General features: G+C 38.3%; 1 protein-coding gene across 1 annotated transcript in view; it reads left to right on the forward strand.

Annotated features, from left to right (window-relative positions):
- ZZEF1 (zinc finger, ZZ-type with EF-hand domain 1) overlaps positions 1 to 27,993 on the forward strand; it is a 55,506-nt gene that overhangs the window by 11,791 nt on the left and 15,722 nt on the right. Inside the window, exons 10-42 of the mRNA XM_010011066.1 lie at positions 130 to 228; positions 1,235 to 1,326; positions 2,200 to 2,348; positions 2,896 to 3,007; positions 4,105 to 4,320; positions 5,177 to 5,277; positions 5,616 to 5,785; positions 6,579 to 6,712; positions 7,016 to 7,086; positions 7,517 to 7,631; positions 8,243 to 8,402; positions 9,334 to 9,455; positions 9,542 to 9,652; positions 10,305 to 10,471; positions 11,080 to 11,161; positions 11,797 to 11,998; positions 13,513 to 13,661; positions 14,032 to 14,272; positions 15,770 to 15,849; positions 17,053 to 17,146; positions 17,716 to 18,232; positions 18,882 to 19,046; positions 20,405 to 20,524; positions 21,367 to 21,528; positions 22,184 to 22,313; positions 22,561 to 22,699; positions 22,887 to 23,052; positions 23,530 to 23,792; positions 24,620 to 24,792; positions 25,358 to 25,505; positions 26,071 to 26,207; positions 26,632 to 26,909; positions 27,976 to 27,992. Coding sequence (XP_010009368.1) covers positions 130 to 228; positions 1,235 to 1,326; positions 2,200 to 2,348; positions 2,896 to 3,007; positions 4,105 to 4,320; positions 5,177 to 5,277; positions 5,616 to 5,785; positions 6,579 to 6,712; positions 7,016 to 7,086; positions 7,517 to 7,631; positions 8,243 to 8,402; positions 9,334 to 9,455; positions 9,542 to 9,652; positions 10,305 to 10,471; positions 11,080 to 11,161; positions 11,797 to 11,998; positions 13,513 to 13,661; positions 14,032 to 14,272; positions 15,770 to 15,849; positions 17,053 to 17,146; positions 17,716 to 18,232; positions 18,882 to 19,046; positions 20,405 to 20,524; positions 21,367 to 21,528; positions 22,184 to 22,313; positions 22,561 to 22,699; positions 22,887 to 23,052; positions 23,530 to 23,792; positions 24,620 to 24,792; positions 25,358 to 25,505; positions 26,071 to 26,207; positions 26,632 to 26,909; positions 27,976 to 27,992 — 5,082 coding nt within the window. The remainder of the gene's footprint in view (positions 1 to 129; positions 229 to 1,234; positions 1,327 to 2,199; positions 2,349 to 2,895; positions 3,008 to 4,104; positions 4,321 to 5,176; positions 5,278 to 5,615; positions 5,786 to 6,578; positions 6,713 to 7,015; positions 7,087 to 7,516; positions 7,632 to 8,242; positions 8,403 to 9,333; positions 9,456 to 9,541; positions 9,653 to 10,304; positions 10,472 to 11,079; positions 11,162 to 11,796; positions 11,999 to 13,512; positions 13,662 to 14,031; positions 14,273 to 15,769; positions 15,850 to 17,052; positions 17,147 to 17,715; positions 18,233 to 18,881; positions 19,047 to 20,404; positions 20,525 to 21,366; positions 21,529 to 22,183; positions 22,314 to 22,560; positions 22,700 to 22,886; positions 23,053 to 23,529; positions 23,793 to 24,619; positions 24,793 to 25,357; positions 25,506 to 26,070; positions 26,208 to 26,631; positions 26,910 to 27,975; position 27,993) is intronic.

The raw sequence follows: 27,993 nt of genomic DNA on the forward strand, positions 1-27,993 counted from the left end.
GACAGTGGTAAAAACCTCAATAGAATTGTAATTTTCTTCCATTTCTTGTCTTCATGAAGGACTTTAAAAAGCAGATCTTCTGGGTTTGTTTCTTATGGAGTTGATAAACCTGTTGATTTTTTTACTTAGGAAAACCTTTACGACTCACTTTGCAAGCCTGTGATGTAAAGGGAAAAGAAGATAAATCAGGGCCTGAAAACCTCCTTGTGGAGCCATGGACTGGAGATGGTAAGAGCCTGGACTTAAAATCCAGAATATTCAACCAGACACAAAGGCTGTTACGAAGGCTGGGGTGCTGTTCCGTACATATATTTATATCTGTTTGATGTTACTTAATAATTTTATGATATGGAAGATCTGTAATTAAAAAAGGGGCAAAACAACAACAAAACACCCAAAAAACCCAACAAAAAGCCCCTGATATCTAAATTCTGTTTTACAAAGGGGATTTCTCAGGAGCCAATTGACTGATAAACCAAACAAAAAGATTAGATTTAGGGGAGAATTCTACATGGAAATCAGCAATGGGCTCTCACAAAGAAAATGATCCTGGAGCATGTTTTGAGGCTTGAAGTCATGAATCATTCACTGCTAGTTTCCCAAATATTGATGGACAGATTTGGTAGAAATCCTTGAAATTCTCACTGACTGCGCATAACTTAATTCTCCTTTCAAGCCTGCCTTTGTTAATGCAGTATTTTCATGTACTGTATACAACCTAAACAAAATTATTTGTGTTTCTTACCTCTTTTCTTAGATTAAATGCTACCTAATCTTATTTAAAACACTTGTGTCTTGTTTTGTGCAGTGCTACTGGTAAATGTCAGCTATTGTGATAGAAAATCAGGCACTTTCTAAATGCTTATTTTACCCTTCTGATTCCTTGTGTGTGGTGGTCGAGTTCATTCTGTAGCTCTCACAAAATCATAGAATCCCAGGTTGGGAGGGACCTTAGGGATCATCTGGTCTAACCTTTCCTCATTAGCATGAACCAGACTAGATGCCTCCTCACCCTGTATAGCTGAATGTTAAAAGTGTCCAATGTTGGGGAATCCACCACTTTCCTGGGGAGATTATTCCAAAGGCTGATTGCTCTCTAACTAATGAGCATTTCAGTAGAAAAGTGTTGTGGTTTTGTTTCCCCCCCACTTTAATCCACAATCTTAGTATTCTCTTTCAAACAGCTTGCACTAACAGTCATTCCACCCTCATTCTATTCCCACTGCTGCTTTAGGTTTTCTTACTGAAACTGGGAAAACCAGAGCAAGTATTATTCTTTCTACTGGAACTGAATCTTCATTTCAAGTGACACAAATTAGAATCAAGGTATGTAGTTCCTGTATGCTTTTGAAGCAAAAGGCTTGCTTGTGTCCCTCATGGTAGAGTTGAATTAGAGTATTTTTTTGTATGAACTGGAATTTTAAATTTGTCATGAAATAATGTTATTTTAGTGTTTTGCTTTGCTGTAAATCACAGAGAACTTAAGGGAGGTCTTAACTTGTTACAGGTCTCACAAGCAGGTAGTAAAGACATTTATGTTGCTTTTGTCTGTATCTTACAATATACTCAAGTCAGTGACTCTTAGGCATGTGGTATCTCTCTAAAGAGTATGGATTTATATGTCAGATCTTATAGCTTCTATTTAAAATAGTTTTTTGACTCTGTGAATAGCAGATGTCAAGATATATAGCATGTGAGTTCAGGTTAAATGTAGGTCTTTCAAAGTCTTTTTAGAGATACTAGTGTAATTTGAACATTTGGTGTGATTTTATCCTGTTTAAAAGCAAGATCTTGTGATTAAATCCCAGGGCCAGGACCAAGCTTCAGTGAGATTTCTGCAGCTGAATTTATTTATTTATTTAAGGCACAGCAGTAGTTTAATTTCTGAAACAGGGGTCTATATTTCAGTGTCCAAAACACTCTAGACATGGATGGACTTCTGGCAAGTAAATTCTAACAGGAGCTGGAGTTTGGGTGCTAGGAAGGTGATAAATATAGCAAATGTTAACCATGATGCATGATCCTGATTGACTTAGTTTTCCTAACACTTCTCTAAACGTATTTCATTTCTCTGTGCAATTCCAGAGATGAGTATTGTCAGTATTCAGTTGTTTTCCATAACTGCTTTTTTCCTGTGAAAGCAACTCCTTCTTTTACTGTCAGCTTTTTAATCCATTGCTCTGAATTTGTTCTTTTTAGGTCCGAAGGGGAGCCATTGGGGCCCAGTGTGGGCTGGTGTTTGCTTATAATAGTGCTTCAGAGAAGTTCCATGCGGAGGAACACTTCAAAAGATTTGAAAGCTATGACAAGTGGAAGCTGCGGGAGTTCAAACAGTTCTTAAAGAACAGGTACAGGTGGACTTCTTGAAATGAATACCTGCAAAATAACTGTGATATTAGATCGTTTTTAAATGCCATTTGAACTGCTGAGAATTGTTCCAAATGACTTAAGAATGATGCTTCATTGAATTGTTACTTGTTTGATTTGAATGAGCCCAAATGGGATGTGTTTGAGGCAATATGTATGTAGCTGTTGCTTTCAGTATCTTGATTTAAAGACTTGTTTAAAAAGGGATATGACAAAATCTGCATTCTACTTGAGGTGCAGATCACTGATCGCATAAACACCTTCTAGGAAGGTCATATGTTAATTAGCTTTTATTAAATGACTTTCTTGCAACTGTTGCTCAGGAGTGAGGGGAGGTTGGGGACCATGACTAAAAAGATTTCCTTAATTTTCTTACCTTGCACATGATAGAATTTGGGTGTGTGGAACTGTCCATTGTCTCTCTTCACATCCTTATAACCATAACATGCAAAACTATTCTGGTAGAGTATCAAGAGCTTTGCAGTTTCTGTAAACTTCACAAAGTTTCTTGCATTCTTTTATACATAGAAGCAGCTGCTCGTGTGATGACCTGGGGGATGATGATCCTATTGGCTGGTTTGAAGTGGAAGAAGAATGGGATGAAGTTGATGTCAAAATGCAGCAATGCAGAATTTCCCAAGTAAGGAACCATGAAAATCTATCGGACCAGTCACAGTGAGCAGAAGCTCGTCTCTGTGCTTTGTTAAAATGCCACTTGAAATAAGCTTAACTCTTACGTGTGAGGGCAGCTCTTCTGGGTAGAGGTAAAAAGCAATGAGCTTCTAGTAAAACATGAGTCAACTTTTATCCTCTGAGTTTTATTCTTTTTCTCTGTATGCACACATATGTTTAATGCAAAATTATGTGATAATGGGCAGACTTTATCATGAGGAGATACTTCTAAAAAGGATGACATGATTGTTGCTTTGTTCTAATATCTAGACAAATTAACTACTACATAGTTACAACATTTATTCTTTCAGAGCCAGATCCCTTGTTTTAAGGGACAAACAATTACTAAGCAGTTCCATCAGACTAATTCCCTTGAAGAATGGTGGAGTTCTGTTTCAAGAGAGGCTTGAACCAATAGAAAACAATATGGGTTTTGGTTTGTAGTGCTTGAGTAGGAAACTTTGCTTTTCAGATCCTACTTTTATCTCGTTTCTGGAATCAGCTGTTGCTCAGTTCCCCAATCCTTTTTGTACTGTGGGAATTAGCAGAAGTGGTGGCACTGTTAAAAGTCAACTGGGAACTTTTCTAAAACCATCACTGCTTGCTAGTCCCTGAGACTTAGGAACACACAGAGTTACTGAGTACATTTGGATGGCAGAACTTGCTGTTCTTTTCAGCTCTGCATTCTGTACCTCACAGTGGACAGATTGCATAAAAGTATGTTTTAAATATTACACGTTAATCCTCTGATTGCTTCTAAATGCAGCTAATAACTTTTTAACCTGCAGAAGTGCTGTAGCTATAGAACCAAGGAAGAGAGTATGCAGATGAATGGAACTGATAATGAATTATCTAACTTTGCAGATGCTTCACTGTGACTTTGTTTGAAAGTGACAGAATTCAGGCTCAGTATTTTAAACTTGTGGAAGTGATTGAGAGGGAAAAGGCTTGTTCCTCCCAGCCCCACCTGTAGTCTTGTCATATGTTTGTGCACTCATGTCTTTAAAAGCCAAATGTGTACTAGCTTTTAAAACCAAATCTTGTGCTGTGTTAATATCCTTCTAGTACCTGATGATAAAGTTCTTGTGCACAAGACAAGACACAGCAGAACGACTTGGAGTTCAAGGCCTGAATGTTCTTGGGTATCTTCGGCCTATGCGGGATGAGCCCAGCAGGAGCATGAGCTGCTTGCAGTGCAGGAAAACTGATGATGATACAGTTTGTGGCACAACTCTTCTCCTGAAGACACTTCATTTCATCCAGCAGCTGGCACAGGACCTGGTATTTTTACTTCTTAGTTCTTTTTAAGTATGTACATGCTAAAAGTAATAAGACTGTGCTAAAAGGAATTGTGACTGGATAAAGAAGATCTTGGTCATAGGTAATAGCAACTGTTAAAACCATGCTGTGGAGGAAAAAAGGGTTTCTGAAGAACAGCATTCTGTGTGTGTTTACTGATGTTGACTAAGAATATGCTCACTTTGGGTCCGGAAGAGGGTTAATAACCATTTTTCAGCATCAGGTTACAATGCTGGGTGAAGTAGATGCAACAGGAGGATGCTACTGTCTGTTAGATAGTGTTGGTATTTCTGAAGCAAGCATGTAAAAAATGCAGAGAGAGATAGCTAGGAAGGTCACACAGATTAAAACATACCCTCTTCTTGTCTGAAATAAATATCTAGGGTGAGACATACACAGTTAAGAGATGAGGCAGGTGTGTGTGCTGTTGTATGTCAGCATGATGTACCCTACTTCTGCGGATACGTGTCAAAATGTTGTTTTGTTCATGCAGTGCATGCATCTGTGCCTTTTCAGCTTCCATTCTGGACCATGGGCAGTCTCAATTAAATTACATGGAGAGGTAGAGGTAACGTGAAGTCTTTTGGAGGTGGGGGACTAGACATCTAGAAAGACGAGAGTCCTTATTAGTAGCTCTGTGAAGGGGAAGGTTTCAGCGTGAACTGTCACATTTAGGCACTGGAGTATCCGTGAAAGAACTCACACTGGAACTCATGGTAGTTGCAAGTATGTAAGAAGCTAGCCTGGTTTAAGCCCACTGCTCAGAGATTTACTTTTTATAAATGTGTTCTGTATAGAGTTAGTTTTCCAATCCTGCATTTTCTTTTGCCTTTTTAAGGTTCAACAGAAGGAGAGTGGATTAAAATACAAGTCCTTTTTAGATTTCACAGGCCTTGATTTGCAGCTCTTCTGGAATTTTTACAATAAACTTCACCAAAAGTAAGTCACTTCTTTACTGTTGCTGAAGCACTAAGCTCTGTGTGTATGTATAAATAACGTATGTTTCGTGTAGTTACAGCAGTTTCTTCTTCCTCAACTACATCATTTACATAAATAACATTTTCCTACTGCTGCCGTATGGGGTTTTAACTATAATGTTATGTAGAAGCTTGAGATGTAGATTAATTTAGCCAGTAGCTATAATTTTTTTGCCTATGTGCTCTCTACTCAGTGGTTTTTACCCATCTAAGATAGTGATTTTCACAGCGTTATCTATTTGGTGCAAAAAAAGCTTCTTTTCTAGTTTTTGCTTCTGTTTGTTTTATGCTTTTTTACAGCCCAAGGGAAGAATGTATCTTTGCTCAAACACTGCTATTGCAGCTTCTCCAGAGCTGCTTCTCTGTACTTACCGGAGACAATAAAACTGCTAAACCTCAAGAAACTTCTCAGAGTAAAACATCTGGTCACACAGAAGCTGCAAAAGAGCTTTATAGACATTTGTGTGAAGGTAGTTTACACTGAATATATTGCCTGTTTTGTCTGTTCTGGCTTAGAAGTGTATCACAACAGTTACAATTTGGGAAAAGATATTTATTCCTAGAGGCCAAGTCAGCTACTGTTCCTTTCTTTCTTGTTCAGGTCAGTGAGTACTAATAAGTCTATCGCAGTGAAACTTTCCTTGACCCTGTGAAATGATTTTATAGACATTCTGACAACATGGGGCCTGGAAACAGCTGCAATAGAAAACTTTTGAACATCACCTGCTTGAACCAGCAGGGAATGTGATCCTCTAATATAATGTTACTGGGGTTCTTTTATTTCTGGTATTTCATATAAATACAAGTGATCTTACTAGGAGCTTGTAAGGTTTAATGAAACACAGGGAAGATTCTGGAGCCAGCAATGAGAATGGGAATTACACACTAGATTTCATTGGAAGTAGGATGGTACTCTCTTTATTAAAGTGTAATTTTTTTGGTTAATTCCCTAATAGTCTCCTAAAAAGTGAGCTAAAGATGAACCAGTTCATGTAGAATCTGTCACATCTTGAAAACTCTGTTAGCTTTGATAGTTGTCAAGCCTTAATGTTCCTAGAATTAATTTACTTAGTGAACAAATATATCCTTAGAAAAATCTTTCTTGCTGGAAGTCAGAATGTTTCCCCTCATTTTCTGTGGGTATATTGGGATTGCAAGGGCTTGAAGATGTTTAAAATAACACTTGAATTCAGTTGTGCCTCTGACACATCAGATTGAGTATTAATTTGAACTTGTCATTTTCTTTCCTTTTTATGTGAGCAGTAGTGGATATGGGGGACAGTAACTTCATGCCAATGAAAATGCTGAAAGAGGAAGTTAAGAACACCTTACTCAGTGGAGCAGCAATCTTTTTCCCAGATAGACAGACCAGGCGACACCAGCTCTTCACCATGATGGTAATTATTAAATGAGAAATTGCTTTTTTAGCACCTGCTTTCTTTATGCAGGAAAGAGGACAAATCTGAGTTCTTGTTGTCAAATAATCTGTGTTTTGTCCCATTAAAGTAAAAACCTTCCTTTCTTTTTCTTTGCCTCTTTTTACTCTCCCCTTTCTTTCTCTCTGCAGCTTATCCAAAGAAAGAGGAGCTAACCCTGCTTTTCTTACCAAAAATGAATAGTAGAACACAGAAATTAGAACCCTTTCTCACAGAGGAGGGAAACAGAACATAGCATAAAAATAAATCTCTTTCCTTTTCTAGAAAAATATCACAGAGCAAGAACATAAGCAATCTGTGCATCTTGCCTTCAGATCCTTGTGTACTCACTTCAGGTAAGGGGTCCTGAGATGGAAAAGAATTGCCTGATGCCCTACATCTGTGAATAAGTTCATATTTAATTGGTTTTAGAGATGTTATTCCCCTGGAAAATAATTCTCAAAAGAAATCAATTGTCTTTTGCTTTAGAGAGGAAAATACTACTACTTCATATGTTTATTAACTGAGTAACTATATAAAACATTGCCCAATGTTGTATATTGCTCTTAGACTCCTCCTAGGCTGTCTTCCAGTTTTTGTAAGTGATTGTCCATGTTGATGGTTGCTATTGATTTAATCAGTCTGGAGTCATCAGAACCCAAACTTTTGATTTTCATAGTGATTATACAGTAGGATCTTTACGGGTGTATCACAATGATAACTCAATTTGTGTTTTGGAACTGTGCTGCTTGTTATTGGCTAGTAAGAAGATCTTTTGTTCTGTAGTGATCAAGATCCAGGTGGACTCCTATTATTACCAGAGAAAGGAGTTTCTGAAAATCTTGACATAAGTGAAGTGCTGTCAGTCATGGATACCCTTCTACTAGTGGCAGCAAGAGAGGTAACTGTCCTTGCACTGTTCCTCTTCCTACTTTGCTGTGGTTTTCGTATGCGTTGGAACACAAGCTGCATGCCCGAGATGTATGCTAAAGAAATGGCTTTACTGTCCTTCTGGATAAAACTATTCATGGCTGTTAAATCTCTGGGGTTAGGTTTTTCCAACCAATTGAAGTATTTTCCTTTAGGCAGTAACATTTCGTTATAGTAGAGTAACTGATGTATAAGATGAGGTATTTTTCTGTAGTGTTGAAAAGACTTTATGGCACCCTATCCACATTGGGAAGCAGAACTAATCATCCCATATCGAGAGGTTAGAATTGATCATGACACTAAAGGAGGTGTAAATGGAGGAGGCTCATTTACATATACAGAAAAAATGTGCTGAGAACACGGAGTGACTCATGTGTAGCTATCCCTACTTAACACTGTGCTTTATCACAACAAAATCACATCACTTGCTTCGTGGCATTATATGCTGCTTGTCATTTGCATTGAGTCTTCTTTTTGTGGGGTGAGTGGGATGATAATGTCCATCATAGTTGACTTAGTACATGTTGTGTGTCATTCTGCAGCAGAAGAGAATATCCTTTTGTTACATTCTTTATTTTTCAGTGTGAAATGATGATGCTGGATGTTGCACAGCAAGAGAGTGGCACAGTCTTGTCTTCCTTATTCTGGTCTGTTCAAGGTAGCCTCCTTTCATGGTGCTACCTGCAGCTTAAGGGTAGTGATAATTCAGCCAAGGATCTTGCAGTAGAAATCCTTAAAAACTGTAAGTGCTGGGATTGAATACAGAATTAAGTGTGGTGTGATACAGGGCTTTAAAATGTGATTTTATAGATTGCAGTATAATAAGGGTTCACCAGTGGTTGCCTGGAGCATACTCATAACTGTCAGAGCGTTTCTGATCGCTCTGGGAAGGAATTTGTAGGCATATTAAGCAATTCAGAATTTTCATTATACTGCTAATTCGATGTTGGGAGAATCTTCAGAAAACACGTCAGTGAGTTTTGGGGGCCAAATACTGAAAAACCCCCACTCAAACAACACTCAGTTACACTTTCATTTAGACATGTTGGTTTCTTTAAATGTCCCTTATTTTGATAAGCCTTTCTGTGTTGATACGTATTTTCCTTGATGTTTGTGATAGCACGAAGACAGGAACATACTTAAGAAGCTGGGCACTTCTAAGGGGTGTTTTGCTACAGTGGTTTGGTTTGGTTTTTTAAATGCAGCAGCTCAATATTAAGTGGTTAATTGGGCCTGAAGGTGTAATTTTATGTGAAATTACTTCATATTTGTTATTTGTGTATAAATAAGTTTGTTGGGTTCCTGTCTTGCATCTAAAAATGGAGTAAAGCTATAGCTAACACTAGCTAGCCTTACTTGTTACTTAAGCTTCTCTGTAGGGAGGCTACAGAATACACTGAGATTATTGAAACAATCTTGGAGTGCTTGATTAAGTTACTCATCACTCAACTTTTTTGTAGTATCGTTGCTAAGTGTGACATGTTTCCACAATAGAAATACCACAGAAAATTTCTCTGAACTGTTTTCACTCTGAGTGTCACTGCCTTGGGGCAGCAGATGCCTTTCCTGCTGTCTGTCCTCTTGTGCACATCACCACGCACTTAAGTGTTTGATAAAGCAGGTTGTGGTAGCAAATCCTTAAGGTGGCTATTAAGGGTTTTTTTTCTCTTTAGATGTGGGCCAGTTCCTGTCAAATATCAGAACGATTTTGCAGTCACTTTTATCTCAATATAGTGGCAAAACAATAGTAGAAAAAATAAGTAACTCTGTCTTTGCTATGGCAACTCGTCAGCTGGTAAGTGAACATTGGGGTTTTGTACTATTCCCGGGTAGCATGGCTGTGGTGACGTGCATCTTCATGAGACCTGTGTTTTCTCCTAGGTCATCTTCCTGTTGGATTTTTGCACTTTAGACATTCCATATTGTACTCTGCTACAGGGATTCAGCACTTTGATAGAACCACTGAAAAGCCTTTGTAGTGAGCCTCATAAGGTAACTAAAGATACATGCACTAATGAGTACAGTGAAACAAAAGCAAAATTGCAAGACAGACATGGAGAGCCCGGTGATTCTATTGGCGAGCATTTGAAAGGGGCTAGAAAGCTTCTAAAATCATGGGTTGCGTAATGAACTGTAGAGTGAAGACCTAGCAATGTATCTGTACTGATACGGAAGATGAGCAAAGGGACCAGAAAGTTCAACTGGAATGGGAAGCATAGAAGTTAGATAGGAAGAGGGATTCTGAGGATGAACAGGAAAATAGATTAAAAATAGTATGTGCTTAACACTTCTAGATTTATTGCTTGTGGTGATGTAATCAAAGTCTGTATGTCTGTAGTGTAGATCTTTAAATCTGCATTAGTCATCCAGGCTCTCTTGTTGTTACCTTTGGAGACTTACAGGCACTTCTCGGGTGAGCCTGTCTCCTCCCCCAGGGACTAGATGAGTTTTGCTTTTGAAGTGCTTCCTTACCATTATTATCAAGGGTGTCTTTATCACTAGTTTAGTCGTAGCCTTTTAAGTGCCACTTTGTATGTACATCTGGCAACTTGAAAGTGTAGACACACAAATCTAGTGTGATAATCTTTCAGATTTTTTTAAATGCTCTACATTTGTGTCTCAAGAATACATCTTTGTCCTACAGATGGAAATGGAGAGCTGGCAGCAAGAACAGCCTGTGGTATTGAGAACGTGGACAATGGAATCGCCTCATAACTATGAAAATAATTGCCATGAGGTCTCAGTCTTCCTATGTCATGGGGCAACTTACTTTGAGGTGGAATTTGATGAAAAATGTGAAACTGAAAGGAGGTAATTTGGTCTTGTGCTGTGTTAGATTCCAGTATCTACCTGCAGAGGGGCAATTCATGTTTCAATGTGCAAGAAGTGCTTCCTGTGCTCCGAGCATGCATTTTCGATTTCTTCATTATCCTGTGTAATCTAGAATGTGTATTTTGAATGACTTTTCCTGCTAAATGCCACTTCTGGCAAATGTACAGACATGCTGTTCATACAAATTTTGCTTCCTTTGGTCTTGGTCTGTTCTGTAATATTACTGTGACCACCACAGTTTGTGCTTGTGGGATTTATTTTGCCCTCTTTAGGCAAAAATATTGGCTTGGTTTCTCTTGGCAACATACTCGGCTACTGCTTAGTTAAGGCATATGTTGGATGTTAAAATTAGCACCCGTTACCAATTCTGAAGGGTTGGGAAAGTTCTGCAGGAAAGCAGGTCTGTGTTTGTTGGGACTGTTGCATTGAAACATGAAATAAATCCATAACAGTGATGTGGAGCAATACAGGTGTGGTTCAGAAAGATGTGACAGCTCAGATTCAGTGCTTCTGAAAATCCAAAAGCAAACATTTTCCCCCAAAACTTAAAAAGTAAATTTGGAAGTAATGAACTGCAATTTTCACAGGTATGATTACCTGGAGTTTACTGATGCAAGAGGTGCAAAAACTCGTTACGATACAAAGGTTGGCACTGACAAGTGGCCTAAGGTGAGCACCTTTACAATTCTGAACCAAGTGATATATCCAATCTTAGGAAATTCTTATGATTCTTGTAATTGTGTAAAAGGATGTGTGCTTTTGTGTGTGTGTGTCTCCCTCAAAGGTGGGGGACAGGAGATGAAGAAGAAAGTTTGCAGTGATGCAGTTAAAAGGAGTGAATGAGTAATAAGCCCTCTTTGTTGCTGTTATTGAAGGGGCAGTCAGGTGAAATGAAAAGTAATAATCATAGAATCATAGAATGATGTTTACCTGCTGTAACTACACGGGTAAAAATTACTTGTTGATGCTCAGCCTTCACAATTTTTTACATCACGAGACAAGAGTAGTGCTCCCTGTGGCTAAGCTCTTTCTTCAGTGACACCTGCTTAAATGGGATGCTTCTCTATGGTTTTATGGCTCTGACTTCTAAAGTTCCATCATCTATAAAATTTGGCATTAAGCTGTTAAATAGAACATTTACCTGCTTAGTATTGTGGGTGTCTCATTCAGATGGTGGGGGAGATTAGATCAGTTATGGACAGAACATAATACTGAAAAACCACAGTTGCTGAAGGAAATTCATTACCCTGAAACGTCTTCCTGTCATCTACATTTGGCAAAATGACTGTTTTGTTGCTCTGTAGAAAGTGACCTTTAAGGCTGGCCCACGGCTGCAGTTTCTCTTTCACTCTGACAGCAGTAATAATGAGTGGGGCTACAAGTTTTCCGTCACTGCTTACGGCCTACCAGATGTCGCCGTTTCTTGGGGCTTGGATTTACAGCTTCTTGTATCCCGGTTGATGGGGCGCTTGGCTTCCCGAAGTATGGCCCTGAAATCTCTCCGAGGTGAGTGCATTGAATAATAGCTCCAGAATTGTGATGCCATGTAAAGAGGAGATAGAAGGACCTTATGTTTCAAATTGCCAGCGAAAATAAAGTTCCTACTTTGTTTCTCTCTTGACTCAAGATGAAACACTCGTGTTTTGCTGCTTAACAAAGTTTGGTCATTGAGCCATACTCGCTTCTCGTGGGAAGCCTGGCTACTCTGAGAACACCACTGTGATTTCTCTAACGTTCAGAAGCCAATGTTAGGAAGACATGGACACCTGGAAGTACTGACACTAAACTGAACTACATTGATGAAGTAATATCAGAGTTTGCCCAAATCTTCTGTTTTTCCAGTTCTTTTTATCTTTAAAAATTGTTCCCTAGTGCTGTGGCCTGTCCACCCCCTTACTGGTGGTGTGAATGTGGAGCCAGCAAACCAAAAAAATATACAGAGCTTGGAGTACAGATGATTTCAAAAGTTTCTTAGGAACATTTGGTATTCATTTAAATTTGGATTCACAAATTAAGTTTGGCTAATCCCAGAAGTTAAGTAAATTTAGGATTTGGGCCACTGAAGATAAATAAAATACAAACCAGGAGATGAGTGCCATAAGAAATTAAAAAAAAAAATGAGATGTTTGGTTTTAATTTGAAACCCAGAACAATTCCATGTAGCTTCCTAAATCTGAATTCATGCACCACTTGGAAAAAGTCTAAACAAGGTTAAGGGTTCTTGCTGCAATCAGGTGGTCAGTGCTTACCTTGGAAAAGTGGGCAGGTACTTAGCTGTAGATTTTGGGAACGAATTGGAGAATCAGCTAGGTTGGAAAAGACCTTTAAGATCATCAAGTCCAACTATTCCCTAGCACTGCCAAGGCCATCACTAACCCATGTCACTGAGGGCCTCAGCTACACTGTTCGGGAATGCTTCTGGGGACAGTGCCTCTACCACTGCCCTGGGCAGCCTGTTCAATGCCTGAGCACCCTTTCAGTGAAGACACTGTTCATAGTATCCAGTCTAAACCTCCCCTGGTGTGGCTTGAGGCCGTTTCATCTTGTCCTGTCACTTCTTCCTTGGGAGGAGAGACCAGCCACCTCCTAATTGAAGCGTTCTTATCATAAAACATTTTCTTCCTTCCTTAATATGAGCATGCTCATACAGCAAATTATTATGTCTTTTGTAGGACAAAAAGCTTTTAAACTTACTTGCAAATTGGGAAATTTCTATGGTTTTAAGTACAGTGAAAATGTTTGATTTAAAGCTCTTCCATAATGTAAGAGCCTGTCACTGCAAGATAAAAAATTGATGCTATCTTTATAGCATGAAAGAAAGGCTGTATCAGTTTTCTGCATCACATTAGAGAAACAGAAGTTAGACAATATAGTTAAATTACTTGTTCAGTATATTTGCATTGCTCTTTTTTTTCTTTTCTCCACCCCCACTGAATATTTAACATCTATTGTTTTCATCAATCTGTAAAAATGAACAAAAATACTTAGTAACTGATGTGTCTGTTCTGAATTTCTTGCAGAACTAGGTAGTGAAGCAGATTTGCCTCCTTTGAAAGTAACAGCAGTCCTTAATTCTCCTCTGTGGAAACCTGTCTTCAGGCATCAGATGTGTCCTGAGGCACTCCTGGGAGCCAGTCAAAGCAGTAGGCTGCACCAAGATAACAAAGAGGTACTTACACCACTGCTTTTGTTTCACTAACATGAAATTCCTGTGTATCACACAGCTTCATTCAGACTTAGTTGGTATGTCCTTAATCATATGCTGTTGTGCTGAAGTTGTCATCACTTACGCTGTTTAATTCCAGTATCAAGGAGGAAAGAAACTGTTGTTCTGTGCCCTTTATTAGTTGCCATTTTCACAGAATGGTTGGGATTCAAATATCATCTAATTCGCCCCCTGTGCCTTGGGCAGGGACATCTTTCGTTAGATCAGGTTGTTCAACTGCAGTAGATAGACTGCAAGGTGACTTAGCTGTAGAAATGGGCTGCAACAATTTCCAGGTGATGCTAAAGTAAATGTTTTCTATCATTCTTTCCAGGCTGGGAGCTCTCTCCAAGACGACTGCCGTAACTTTCTTATCGACTTTGCAAAATCAGATCCTGCCCAGGACTTCAGTGGGCAAAAATCTGAACTTTTCAAAGGATTTACACAGGCATGTAAAAAACAGACCCCAAAGACAGATATAGTTGCTGGTTCTACTGTTGATCAAGCTGTGAACTCAACGTTTGCTGCTTTGGTGTATCTCACTCCAGATTTATATGAGAAGCTTCAAAAATATGGTAACTCTAATATTATTAGACTATCTTAATAATGAGGACTTAAAAGTTTGTGAAAGGCTATCTTACAGTTCAGTTTATAAACTCTGAAATACCAGTTTAGTGTGACAATTTCTAAACAGATACACAGTATAAATTCATCATTTAGGTAGACTAGGTAAGCCTTATCTCTAGAGTATTTAGTCTTTATTAATATATGCTTTTACCTTCAGAGCTCTGTCCAAATATTAATAACCATCATAAGCTATTACTAAGACTTATAAGGATACACCTAGAGAGAGTAGTGATGTTCTCTGGGGTTTTAATTCAGAACAGTGTGGTTTCCAGTGGTTAGAGATACAGATATAATTTTCCACTCTCTCTGTACCTTTCCTAAAAAGCCAGCACCAACTTGCATATGTTTTTAAACGTTGGGGATGGAGGAGATGTGAATTACCTCCCAAAATGTTACACTGTGGAATCTGACCTTGGTATCCTCGATATAGGTAAAGACATATATTTAACTTGCATAATGTCTGTTGTATTACCACTGATACATTTTTCAGTAGGCAAAATGAACAACTGCTTAACTTACAGCACCCTCCCATTAAGCTTATTGATATGTTTGAAGTGTTGGATAATAAGGTGGTACTTGGTTTTGAAAGGTTTCATTTTAGGCTTTCACTTTCTGTCACAACTTTTGAAGCTAAACAGCTTACATGTTGAGCTATAAAATTATGGGTGCAAATGATTGACACAAAGACTGACTTGATGACTAAAGTGGTTATTGCCTTTAGTCATTTTGTCTGTGTCTGACAATTGATCTAATTTCTGAGTAAGACTGAAAACTGATAGCTCAGGAAAATGTTAGTGAATGGATAAGAGATCCAGCCTACTGTTATGTTAATAGCTTCATCTGTCAGTCTTGCTGGGCCAGACCGAGTTCAGGACCCATGTTCACCTATACCATGTGAATTACATACAAGTGATGCTGGAAAGAAGGAGGGAATAGGAAAGGAAAGACCCCGAATAGGAATGTCTTTTTCTGCATAGTCATTGTCAGGCCACCTTTGGTGGAAACTGTTTTGTCAGGTCTTTAATTTTTATGAATTCATCTTTCTAGAAATTTATAACATAAAATAGACTAAAAACCTGGTAACTAAATGCATCTATAGAGCTTTAAGTTAATACTAAACATTTCTTGATTATACTGAGATCAGTTTACATTAGTAATACGTGTGTGTATAGGAAGAGGTTTATATTATCCATGACAGTATCAATTTTGGGAAGAGGACAGAAAGATGCTCATAATTTAACTTTGCAAATAACTGTCAAGATGCAGTTTATATACTTAAGGCATATGAAAGTTGGCAGGTTTTATTCCTTATTTTTCTTACAGGCATAACTCCAAGTATTGACTAAGAGACAAAGGGAAGGCTCTAGCATAATTTTAATTAAGTAGTCAAGTTGTGTAAAAATGGAGCTGTACATAAACAGAATTCTTCTTTCTCTCATTTCCAGTCAACAGTGGAGGCAAGGTGCCTTTGAGCTATGAGTTTGCACAAGTGTATTCCCTGGCTGATTCAATTAGAATATGGATGGTAAGATCACTCAGGAGGATATCTATTAATATCATTTACCTTAATATTTTGCAATACAGTGTTAAGGAGTAGGGTGGGACCATGTTTTCCTTCAGTGAATCTGGGTCAACTGTTTTTACTCAGGAAGAACATATATTCACTTCTGAACTGTGAACTTAAACATTTAAATGCATTCTTACACTTCCCTCCTTCTCTCAGTCCCAAATGTGTCATCATGCATATTTAGGACTGAATTTGGCTCAAAACCAGTTTAACTTGAGTTATTTTTCAGCAAGAATGTGTGTTGTTAATTAGGAAGATTCTTACGTAGCAGTTGGAGTTTGTTTGAGGTGCAGCATCGAAGGAAATCTGTCTTAAACATAATTCTCACAGTAATGCAGTGCTAACAGAAAAGGAAATAATTGCTTCTTTGACAAGCAAGCATCTGGCTTCAGTTCAGAGTACGTTTTCTGCATGTAATTTTCCTTGAAACATAAGCCTTATGTCAAGAGGTGGTGTCATCAGCTCACACAACCTGGTGAGAGGTGTCTGTGTCATCTCCTGCAACTGTGGAGAGCCAGAATTCATTTAGATTTCACTAGTCTGCAGGAGATTCTAAATGTTAATAACTGTGTGGCTTTCAAGAGCAGCTAATTCAGTTTATGGCCTGTTTTTCTGCTGCTCTTGTGAGCCCTTCAGATGTAGGCCATTCAAACTAACTGCTCTAGTATCTTGTGATCTCCTCTTTCCTGCCTGCAAGAATTCCTGACAGCTTCATACACTAGAGATGCAATGAGTGCATGTTCATGTTGAGTAATTGCATCGTACCTGTTGCATGACAGGTGATGTTTGCATCTGACAGCACTCACTAGTTACATGACACAATCTTATCTCATGACTAAGTGTGTATCTTTTCCTGAGTGGTGGGGGTAAAGGGGAAGCCTTTCTTTCTTGGAGTGATGATGCACATCCAGTCACAAGATGGGAAAGGGTCTCAGCCTGCAAACCTTGAGCATCTTGGTAGGAGGCTGTGTTATTTGCCCTGGTAGTTTAGGTACTGCTCTTCTTAGACTACTGGGTGTTTAGTTCTGCAGTAGGGAGTAGTAAATACCATCATCTCTTCCTGAGATTAAATTCCTTTAATGTGATGCACTTTTCATACTGCCTTGCTGTATAGATATATAGGGGAGTCATGTTTTAACTGTTTTAACATCCTGTCTACAGTTGGAAATGAAGCAGAAATCCCTGATGGGTAGGGCAAATGATTTTGAGGAGAAGCAGAGCACAGAAGCAAGTGAGGTGAACCCAGAGACTCTTGGTAAGTGTTGCTTTTCCAAATGTATAATCATTCCAGGTAGTTGAGTAAATCATTGCCTTGGGAGTCTTTGACGTTATTTTTGCTGTAAAAGGTACATTAGCAACTGGGGCTACTTTTTAATACCTTAAGAGATAGTTCATATAATGTAAACTAGTTTAACTGGGATTGGGTTCTTCTGGTCTTTGCAGAAAATAGTACATGAGAATTCTACAGAGAGTGAGCTCTCACTTGGGCCACCTGGTTCTGAACTTGCGTTCGTCTATTTGTGTAGATACTCATTACTATAATTACCTGATGTTAGAATAGCAGCTGGCTGTTATCAGAATAAGATGTGTTCTCATTGACTACAGTGTACTTTGTATGGTTCAGTGTGATTATTCAAAGTGAGCATTTGGAAATCTAAAATTTAAGTAACTGATAGTGTCATGATCACTATAACAAGAAATCCAGTATTTTCTAACTGTCTTGGCTCAGAAGAAATCTGATAAATCTCTTTCTTCCTAAGCAGAAGACAGCAAGTTTGGCGTTCTGTTGTCATGATTGTAACTCTTCCAATTTTTATGCTGCAGCAAAACTTTGTATGCAGAAGAGCCTTTTATTACTGAATTTTTTGCCTGTAAGAGCGAAGACGAAAGATTCTGCTTCAGACAGTTTGGAAGCCCAAGACATTGATGATATCCAACATTACGTTGGTGATAAATGCCAAAGAAAAGGTTCTTTTGTGGACACGGACTTCCAGGCAGCACATTCATTGTCATCCAGTGGAGTAACGCCTCCTGTTTCAAAAGAGGAGAGCCAAATGACGCTATCTGATACAAAGATTAAACAACTTCCAGACCCCCTCCAAACAGAAGCAGAATCTGCAATTCATAGTAAGCCTGTTGAAAGTACAGTTTCACAGCAAGAAGATTCATCATCACCTCCTTCCACTCCTACGCGAAAGTCTCAGTTCAGCCGTGGAAGACTAAGGCTGCTGTCTTTCCGCTCAATGGAAGAGCCAAGACCTGTGCCTACTGTGAAGGCAAAATACCCCATATTGAAACACATATTAGACTTTATTAAGGATCAATCACTCTCCCATGAAAGGTAAGCAAATTGAAAATGTCGCCAATTATAAAATGCAGAAACTTGTCTTCACACCTCTTCAGGTGCAATAAAACACATTTTAGCTGCAAGATAGCATTGAAACGTGTTTTTTACATGAATACATTATGTATCGGACTTCAGTTACTCAGAACCACCTTGGGGCTCACAGAGGGTAGGGTTTCCTTGGATGCACTTCTGCCATATAGAACTTCAGAATGGAAAAAATAATTACTTGGCAATTTATTGTCTTGCTTCCTGAGATCTGTTTACAGTGGCATTTTGCTTTTTGTCTACAAACAGCAAAGACATGGTACATCAGTACTAGCAATCCTCGATACCAAATACAGGATAGTTGCACCTCTCATTAAATTACCCAGTATTCTTAAATTGTAAATCAAAAGAGAGATTTCCAATTCTCGGCTTGTCTGGTTTAGGCTCTAAAACTTGGACTGGTGCAGGAAGCTTTGGGTTTTGTTTGAAGCTTTATCACTCCAACTGTAATATACCACTGCTGCAATACAACTGAAAATTAAGATACCAGTCTCTTGTTTAATTAGTCAAGCACTTCTTGTGCTTGAATTATGATTTATTTGGGTTATTTTAAACACAATGTTTTGAAGTCTTTATCGATGTTTGTTGCTTTTCTTAGCGTTTTAAAGGTTCTTGCTTTGAGAAAATCCCAAGGGCAGAATATTATGGAAGTGCTCAAGACAATCCGCCAGTGCCTAGACTCCCTTGGGCAGCCACACTGTTTTCATCCGCCGTGTGTACTTTTTCTCTTAGAACTTCTAGCCTGTCAGAAAGATTTTACAAAGTAAGTAATTATTTAGTCAAGTCTCAGCTGTGTGATTTAATGTTTTAGTCTTTGCGTTCTCCAAGTCATGTATATTGAAAACTGTAAAGTTACTGCTTTTTAATTTATATGGATAATAACTATATGGCCTGAGGATTCATAAAGTTACTGCTTTTTAATCTATATGGATAATAACTATATGGCCTGAGGATTAGTTTTTAGGCTATTATGCATATCTTACATAGAATCATAGAATAGATAGGGTTGGAAAGGACCTTGAGATCATCTAGTTCCAACCCCCCTGCTTCACTTAAACAAATATATTTATTTTCAAGTGAGACTTAGTTTTACAGCTGTTTATGTTGGTAGGTATCATGTGGTTGAATCAGTGCACATACCTAGAAACACTTTTAAGTTCCAACCAGTTCACAGCAGACTCAGAAAGATTGTAGAGTCTTTAGTTATTGCTTTAGTTTAAGTTCCTGTCTGCTTTTAGATTGATTTCTTTCTTGTCCAGTAAAGCTGTAGTGCTCTAACCCATTTAACTTGCAATCACTTATGTGGCATTGCATCTTTATGTTTTTTGTGAGCTTACCTTGTAAATCAAGATAATGCCTATCTGGCAGAAGAACTAGAGTCCAAGAATGGTGGATGGTTTATGTTGTTGGTCAAGCATTGGATTATTCTTGAGTTTTCATAACTTTGGATGTGATACCTGTACAAGAGAAATGGAGGGTGGTGTATTTCACTTGTGTGTCAGAGGCTAAGGTGATGGACCTGCAGGCCAAGGTCTGCAGTGCTGCTGGCTATGTACCAGTTGCAGGACATGCACATACATGCAGGAAAAGGAGGCAAAAAGCATCATATTGATTATATGGACGTGCAGTTGGTTTGTTTTGTTTGGTTTTTTTAAAGTAAGGAAAGTTAATTTGGAAGGTTTTTTCAACTAGAAAGCATTGTCTCAAAGCAGGAGCTCTTGTTCATGAATTGGGTCTGACTTCTATTGTGTGTCTGGACAGTGCTGCCAGAACTCTGTCAGCTGGCTTCTCACTTGTCAGGAGCTTTTTATGGTCATCTTGCAGTGCACTGATTTCCTTTAAGTCCTTGACTAGCTTTTTGTAAAGCACCTTTTTTAATTTGAAGGAATGTTCTGTCTTTAGTGCCACCAGAATATTCTCTGCCCGTTCTGTTTCTTAACTTCTGATTCCTGTTACATGATTCTTTCTATTTTCTTTGAAAGTGATAGACTCCATTGTAAACCAAATGAACACCCTTCCCACTGTGTTTAAAAGATTGCCTGTTTGTAACGTTGCACAAAGCATGCTACCTAAAATGTAATGGCAAATTCTAGACTATTAAACTGACTCTTCAATTTCTAGCTACTTTGGAAACTTGGAAGGGTGTGGTGCTGAGCTACACAAAGAGATTCGAGAGTCCTACTACCAGCTTGTTTTGTTCCTGGTAAATTCTGTGAAGGGATTTAGTACTATTAATGACAGGTACAGTACATCGCTTGCATTACTTGCATGATTCTTTTTTTCTGTTTTTCCTCACCTCTTCCCTTCTCATTTGTTATTTATTGTTCAGTGCCTTCATTTTGTCCGTACTTTGCCTTATTTACAGAACTAAAGAAGGAGCCTTGATCTTGTGATCAAAAATGCCAAGTTAGCTTTTTATTACTACTATGCAGGAGAGCACAATAAATTGATCAATGTTAAAACCTTGACTTAATGCATTTTGTAGTTCTAATTCTGCAATGTGTTTCTGAAGCTTAGTAGTAAAATACTAGAAATAGCAAATTTATTGTGGAATACATGAGCAAGAGTAATGCTATAATAAATACAGCAATTCTGCAACCAAGCTTTAATGTTAAAGCTCATGTTTTGAAAACATTCTGGTTAGAATTTTGGGGGTTAATAGCCAAGTGTCTCAGAGAAATGAGAATTTTGGGACTACAATGTCAGTCTCCCTGCCAATAGCTCCCAAGTCCTTTGAGTTTCAAGTGAGCGTGGCAAAGGTTTCAAAGAGAACAAGTTCCTGCAAATACCAAGAAAATGTACTGCAGAGAAGAGACAAACCCTCTTGTTAATGCTCAGGCAATAGCATGAGCTCTTTCTCAGCTGAATCTGTAAAGGATACCATCCTCATTTCAAGTTACATTGGGTGTGCTTCTTGCTAAATTGTTTTGCATTAATAAACCTGAGTTTCTGCCACACTGTTAATTTAATGCATAGTAAAGCCTGGAAACCAGTGTACAGTGGCTGTCTGCCCTTACTCCCCAAAGATGCTATTTCAGCATTAGGTTAGAGCTTTCATGTTTTACTGTCTTGTATTTTTTTAGATCCTTGCTTCCTGCCTTATCATGTGTGCAGACAACTCTCCTTCACCTTTTGGATATGAGTTGGGAACCAAGTGATCTTTCCTTCTTTGTTGAGATTCAGTTACCACAGCTTCTTATGACTACATCACAAGAAAACATAAGTATTCATGACAGCATCATTTGGTGAGTCAGGAAGAATGCAGGTTTTACATGGTGCTAACTATTGATACTGTTTTTACCATGAAAGGCTGCTGAACTTTGTGCTGGAACAAGCAGTAAAAGTGCCATTAACAAGTATGGCATAATTCTGGGCATGATCCAAGGGCTTAACTGAAGTATTTGAATTTTTTGCAGTATTACCAGCACAAAAACTAAAATTGTATCTTTAACCTGATTACTGCTGGAACACTTCTCTTGTTTAGCAGTGTAGCAGGAGGTGGATAATGTTGTTTCATGTCCTGATAAATGTCAAATGTTTTTAACCTGCATGTTGCAATTTTATAGTAGTTGTACTTCTTACACGTGAGCAATGTGAGGCCCAAAAGCTTTTTCAGTGTCTCATCTGATCTGCCAGCATTACCAGAAGCACTTTTGGAAGTGTAGATTTTTCTGATTTTGCATTATGGTTCTCCATATGTATTTAAGAACTTGTTACAAAGGCAAGAAGCAGGTGTCATATGGTCATTTATAAACCAAGTGAACTGCAGTTCTCACCATTCTGTTTTTGTTAGCATGTTACAGCACTTTGTTCTTTAAAAAAACCCCAGAGTATCCCACATTATATTAGAGGGAAGCCTGGTTGCATTCAAACTGAATTTTGAGCTTGCTTTTCTTTCAGTCAGTGGAGTGAAGAAGATGAAATTGCAGACTACAAACAAAACTGTGAGTGGATGGATGAATGTCAGGATGTGATGTTTGAGACCTGGTATGAAAAGATAGCTCAAGCTGACCCAGAGAAGCAGAGAAAGGTGAGCTCATGATTTGTTTATCTGTAGAAGGGGTAAATAGACTTATAAAAGCCTAAAGGAGAGAAAGGAATCTGGCTTAAATTTTTTTTTCATTATTTGGGTCCCTAGCTCCCTGCAGGCCTTCAGAAGTCTAATGATGAGAAGATCCCCATCTTTTTCGGCAGGGGAAGTGTTCTGCTTTCTGTCTAGAAAGAGCTTTCTCAAAGTCAGAAAATAATACTCAAACTGTGTCCCTCTATTGCTCTAGATGCACATGTTTGTTGCTCGTTACTGTGACCTGTTAAATGTGGACATATCCTGTGATGGCTGTGATGAAATTGCACCATGGCATCGCTACCGCTGTCTGCAATGCAATGACATGGATCTGTGTAAAACTTGTTTTCTTGGTAAGAATCATTTAAAAAACCCTTAAAACCCCATCTTCAAAGGCAAAAGAATGTCTTCTAAATTCTACATAAAGTGAAAGACTTCTTCTGGATACTTCAGAAATGTCAAGAAATGTGAACTTGCAGTTAAGAAAGATCCTTTATAGAAAAGGGGTTTCCAGGGAAATCTTAAAATGCTTCATTATAGGTGGAGTTAAACCCGAGGGACATGAGGATGACCATGAAATGGTTAACATGGAGTACGCCTGTGATCACTGTCAAGGAGTCATCATAGGTCGGAGAATGAACTGCAATGTGTGTGATGACTTTGACCTTTGCTATGGATGCTATTCTGCAAAGAAATACTCTGACAGGTATTAAACACATGATTTTGTTTCGCTCACTTGGAAGAAAAGCAATAATTAGCAGCTAAGTACAATTGGTCATTCTCACGTTGCTTCCTACAACGTTGTGTCTGACAGGAGAGCACCTAGTTGGTGTCCTATGGGCAAACATAGCAAATATAGGACCAGTTCAGCAAAGATTTCTGCAGTTTGGAAACCCGTCCCAGCCTCTGAAGTAGCTCAGTAGCAATTGTTTTCTAGCCATAGCTGTGAAAGTTGCAGGAGAGTTGTCAAGCTTGAATGATAGAAGAAATGAACACTGCTGTGGTTAGACAGCATAGGTTTCAGTGCTTTGCACCGAAGATCTTAAAAAAAATAAGCCTACACTTGGAATTTTTGGAATATTTGGGTTTCTCATGGTTTCCTGCAAAGGTGTTGTGTGTAACTAACTATATGGATTAACAAGAAAGCAGCTGCATTTCAACATTTTGTACCTTCTTCTTTCAGTCACTTGCCTACTCACAGCATCACAGTGTATCCCATGGTGACTATTCGAATCAGTGACCGACAGAGGCTCATCCAACCGTATATACACAACTATTCCTGGCTGTTGTTTGCAGCTTTGACCCTCTACAGTGCAGATCTGGCAAATGGGGGGGAAATAGAAGGAGAGAAACTAGATTCGCAGATCCTCAGCCAAGCCAGAGTTGTGCAACATCAGTGCATACAGCTCATAGGAGACTGCTTGATGAAAGCACAGCATGGAAAAGGTGAGTCAGCTCCTCCTTCACTGAAACAATAGTTTCTAGCAAGTGTCAGAAGAGTCTGTGGTTACTCACTTTGAAGTTTCCAAAGGAAAGGGGAAGCTACTGTGTACTTCACTGAGAATAACTGTTTATGTAGAAAGCAAATGTAGAACAAGTGTCATTCAGGGTCATTGGAACATGGAAAATAGGGTACTTGAGAAAATTACTTTTATGGTTCCATAAATATTGAAGACAACTTGGCAACTCTTGGGTTGTTGTTTTTTCCATCTTAGATGTTGTAAAGGGATCAATCAATACAGCTTCGTGTTCTGTTACTAACGCTACTGACAACTGAAGGACTGGAATGAAAGCAAATAACTTGGTGGAAAACGTTTTGTTTTAGTTTTTTGTTCTGCATGTCTTGGCAAGAATTTTTTTACCTTATTTGTGGTATGAGAGAGGTTCCTGGGGATGATGGCTGTTTGTCTGGAAACAAGGATTTCTGTGAACTAAGACCACAGAACATAGGGCGATACAGTAAAAACTATGTTGAATACATCAAATTCTAGACACAAGTTCCAGTGCTCACTGTTAGGGTTTTTTAGCAGGTTTAATACAGCTGAAATACCACCACCACCACCAAATACTTATGTGTGCTCATTATTTAGTCTGTTTAACCTGCAATTTTATTGCATAAATATTTAAGTGGTCAGAAGATTAAAAGCTAAGACAAATAGAATTTACCTTTCATAATTTATACTGTTGAGAAGTTTACAGTTCATTTCAGTTCTGCTTTTTGCCTATTTTGCCTCTCAACAACTAAATAGCTCTTATAACTTTCTTGCTTTCAGGTCTGAAAAATTTAGCTCTCCTCTGCATGTTACCAGAAGGTGAATCCTTCTCAGAGAATGACACTGTTTCAGTCAGTCCTCCCACAGATGGTGCTCCAAAAAGTCATGCTGGTGATAAAGCAGTGAAGGGAAAAGATGAGAAACCAACAACAAGATCTTTTATACATTGCAATGTAAGTACCTGTTATTTCCAAAACCCCGGATATCAACAAGGTGTGTCATCTTAAGAGGCTTAAACATCCTATTCTGGATATGTAACTGAAATAATGGGGAGTGATGACTTCATTTGTAGGTAACAGTTGGGGGCCAAGGGGCAGTTCTTGGTTGGCTCATGTTTTTTAATAGATCCAGCTAATCAAAGACACAGGTATCACCTTATATTCTTATAGGTAACTGATCACAAAAAAAGGGGCGAAGATCATTCTGAAAAGGTTGTTGTTTCCCCTAGTTGTAAGCACTGTATAAGTAGAAGATTGGGTTTTCTACAGTTTTATACTGTGTATAAAACTATTAGTGTAATAATTTTATGCACAGAGATACGAGCAAAATGGAGAAATGTATTTTTACTGTATGCAACTTAAGACATGTATACATCAAGCAATTGTGAACCAATAAAAGGTTCTGATATTTGAGGAAAAACCTTTGTCAAATGCAAATGGCTGGCAGCTTCTTTCCATGGTTGTTTCTGCAGGTATTAAATTTTGTTTTAATCTTTTAGTGCCTTTGTTTTATTTTTAGGGGAAAGGAGATACGTGTAATGAAATCCAGTCTCCTGCAGAAGATAAAGTAGGAAAACAAGGAAGTGAAAGCAAAGCTGTCTTTGCAAATAAAGCTGTTTTGAGACAAGAGTCAGACTTTTCTGTGGAGGATAATGTTTCTCCAACAGGTAAATATTATTTCTCACTTTCCCTGTCACAGAAATATCCATTCATATGCAAAGCAAACAGCTGTATATTTATTCCTAATCCGTTTTTGTGTATTTGCAAATGTCTTTAATGCAAGAGAGCTGTCTGCTTTGTAAAAACCTGCCAAACATACTGCTTGGAACAACCTTGCAGTGAGTTTAAAGGATTCTATAAAATCACTAGAATTCTACCGATACATATTCACATACAGAGATAATAGTTCCTGTTGGTCCAACACAATACTTTTGTATTCTCACTGGAACTAGAAATCAAGTGTTTTGTTCCATTAAAGACTAGTATTGTAAGAATTATGATAGTTAAATGGACCTGTCTGTAGTACTGTCCTTTATATGTTTTTCATAGATGGTGTAAATCTCTTTACCTATCATTTACACACTTCTATAAAAGATTTGCTTGTCAAATTTTAGTATTTTAAAGTTTGCGGGTTTTTTAATCCTTAGACTGTTAAAATTAAGCTATTACTTTTTAAAAGTATTTTTAATGTTATTCTGGGATTTTCTTCTTTTGTTTTAATCTAAAATGCAGATGACTGCCTCATAGACGATTCAGCCCAGAAGCAAGCAGAGAAGGTTTTAATACCTAGCCAGGAACAAGTTTTTGCTGAATGCTCTCAGAAGAGGATTCTAGGATTGCTGGCAGCTATGTTACCACCTTTCAAATCAGTTAGTTCTTTCTACATTCAATCTGTGTCACAAATAACATGAATAAAATTCATAGCAAATTAAATGTAGGAGGTGGGCTCTTGTTTGCATGTTATAAAATGCGAATCAGAATGTCTTAAGACATTTCACATTACTGAGGGGTGTAAGGGCTTGTTCCTGGGTGGAGGGAGAGGGTAGGGAATTTTAATTTAACTGTAAAGCAGTCTATCTTAACTGTTCAGCACCAGCAAAGTTTAAATCATCAACTTAAATTTACATGTCAGATCAACTTAAGGGGTCAACAACTGAAGCAGGAACCTAGTTTCTCATTTCCTTTTGTCCCATTTGAAAGAGCATTAGAACAGAAACTTTTGCATGTGCTATGACTTCGACTAAAACCCTTGTTTTCTTTACCTGCCTTAATGATATTTTTCTTTTTCTGTAGGGCTCCACAATGTCTTTGATTAACCTGGAACAGATACTTCCACTGATGTTTCAGGTTGTAATCTCCAACGCTGGCCACCTAAATGAAACATATCATTTAACACTGGGACTTCTGGGCCAGTTAATCCTGAGACTTATGCCTGCAGAAGTGGATGCTGCAGTGGCCAAAGTCCTTTCAGCCAAACATAATTTGTTTGCTGCGGGAGATGGGGCTGCAGTACCAGAAGGCTGGAAAACAACTCATCTTCTGTTCAGTCTGGGAGCTGTGTGTTTAGACAGGTGCTTTTACTTTAAACCTATTAGTTGCTCTCTGATGACTAATACTAATTTGCTTTCATGTGTACCTCGTGCATAGAGGCTTTTTAATAGAAAGTCAATTAAACCTCTACCCTGATCATGGAAAGGGCTTAGCATCTGCAGGCCTTGGTGCAGTGAGAACCTTTTAATTTCCTTTCAAAAGAAGGAAATTTGTTGAATAGTGGCTTAATTTCCTGTGCTTGCCTACATAGCATGTTATAGTGGAAGAAGTAATGTTTAGAAACTTTGAGGAAAACCAGAATACAGTCTTATATGATTGTTTTAATGACATTCTTTCCCATTGAATTACTTACCTCTTGTGTAACTTGGGGAAGGAGGAGAGGTGTGCCATGTGGTAACTATAACCAGTGCTGTGTTCAGGATCTGGCCCTTTTATGTAAGTATATTAGGGGAGATTTTTGTATGACAAACTTGCACTGGAAACAGCAAGGAGGGGCAGAGCAGATGTTCCATTTTGAAGGCCTTGAGAAAGCTCTGATGCATTCTAAGATTAATGTCATGTCTGTTAAAAGTGACAGTGTTATTTTTCATTGTAGCTGTGTTTCACAGGGAAGGTTCATAAACAAACAGAAAGTGTATGAAATTCAAAGGCAGAATATCCAAAGAATTAGCTGAGGGAAAGGATTTTTCTCAAAGACTAACTTTAGGGTAAGGAGGCCATTATTTCTGTAGCCCACAGAGGGAGGGCAGGTAGTCTTGTACATAGGAAATAAACCACTTGCTGTTGTGGAATGAGAAACTTCTGAGCTCTAAACTAAAAATGGGAATTAAAGGTGACAGTGTTCAGGCACACCCTGATTTGGGACTGTGAACCCTTTAAGAAAACAGAATGCTATTTATGCTCTAGTGATGAGAAACAAAACAGAAGTCGTGTGAACTGACATGAAAGCTTCAAATACTTGAAAAAACACATAATGGTATGAAAGCTACAGCTATGACATTAACAGTACTGTGCTGTCTTGAGAAAAAATAGTTGCAGGTAAGACTGTAGTTTGCCCTCCTAATACAGACTGCTTTTGCTTTTCAGTCGTGTTGGTCTGGACTG

Source organism: Nestor notabilis, unplaced genomic scaffold, assembly GCF_000696875.1.
Source record: "Nestor notabilis isolate BGI_N333 unplaced genomic scaffold, ASM69687v1 scaffold1113, whole genome shotgun sequence".
NCBI lineage: Eukaryota > Metazoa > Chordata > Aves > Psittaciformes > Psittacidae > Nestor > Nestor notabilis.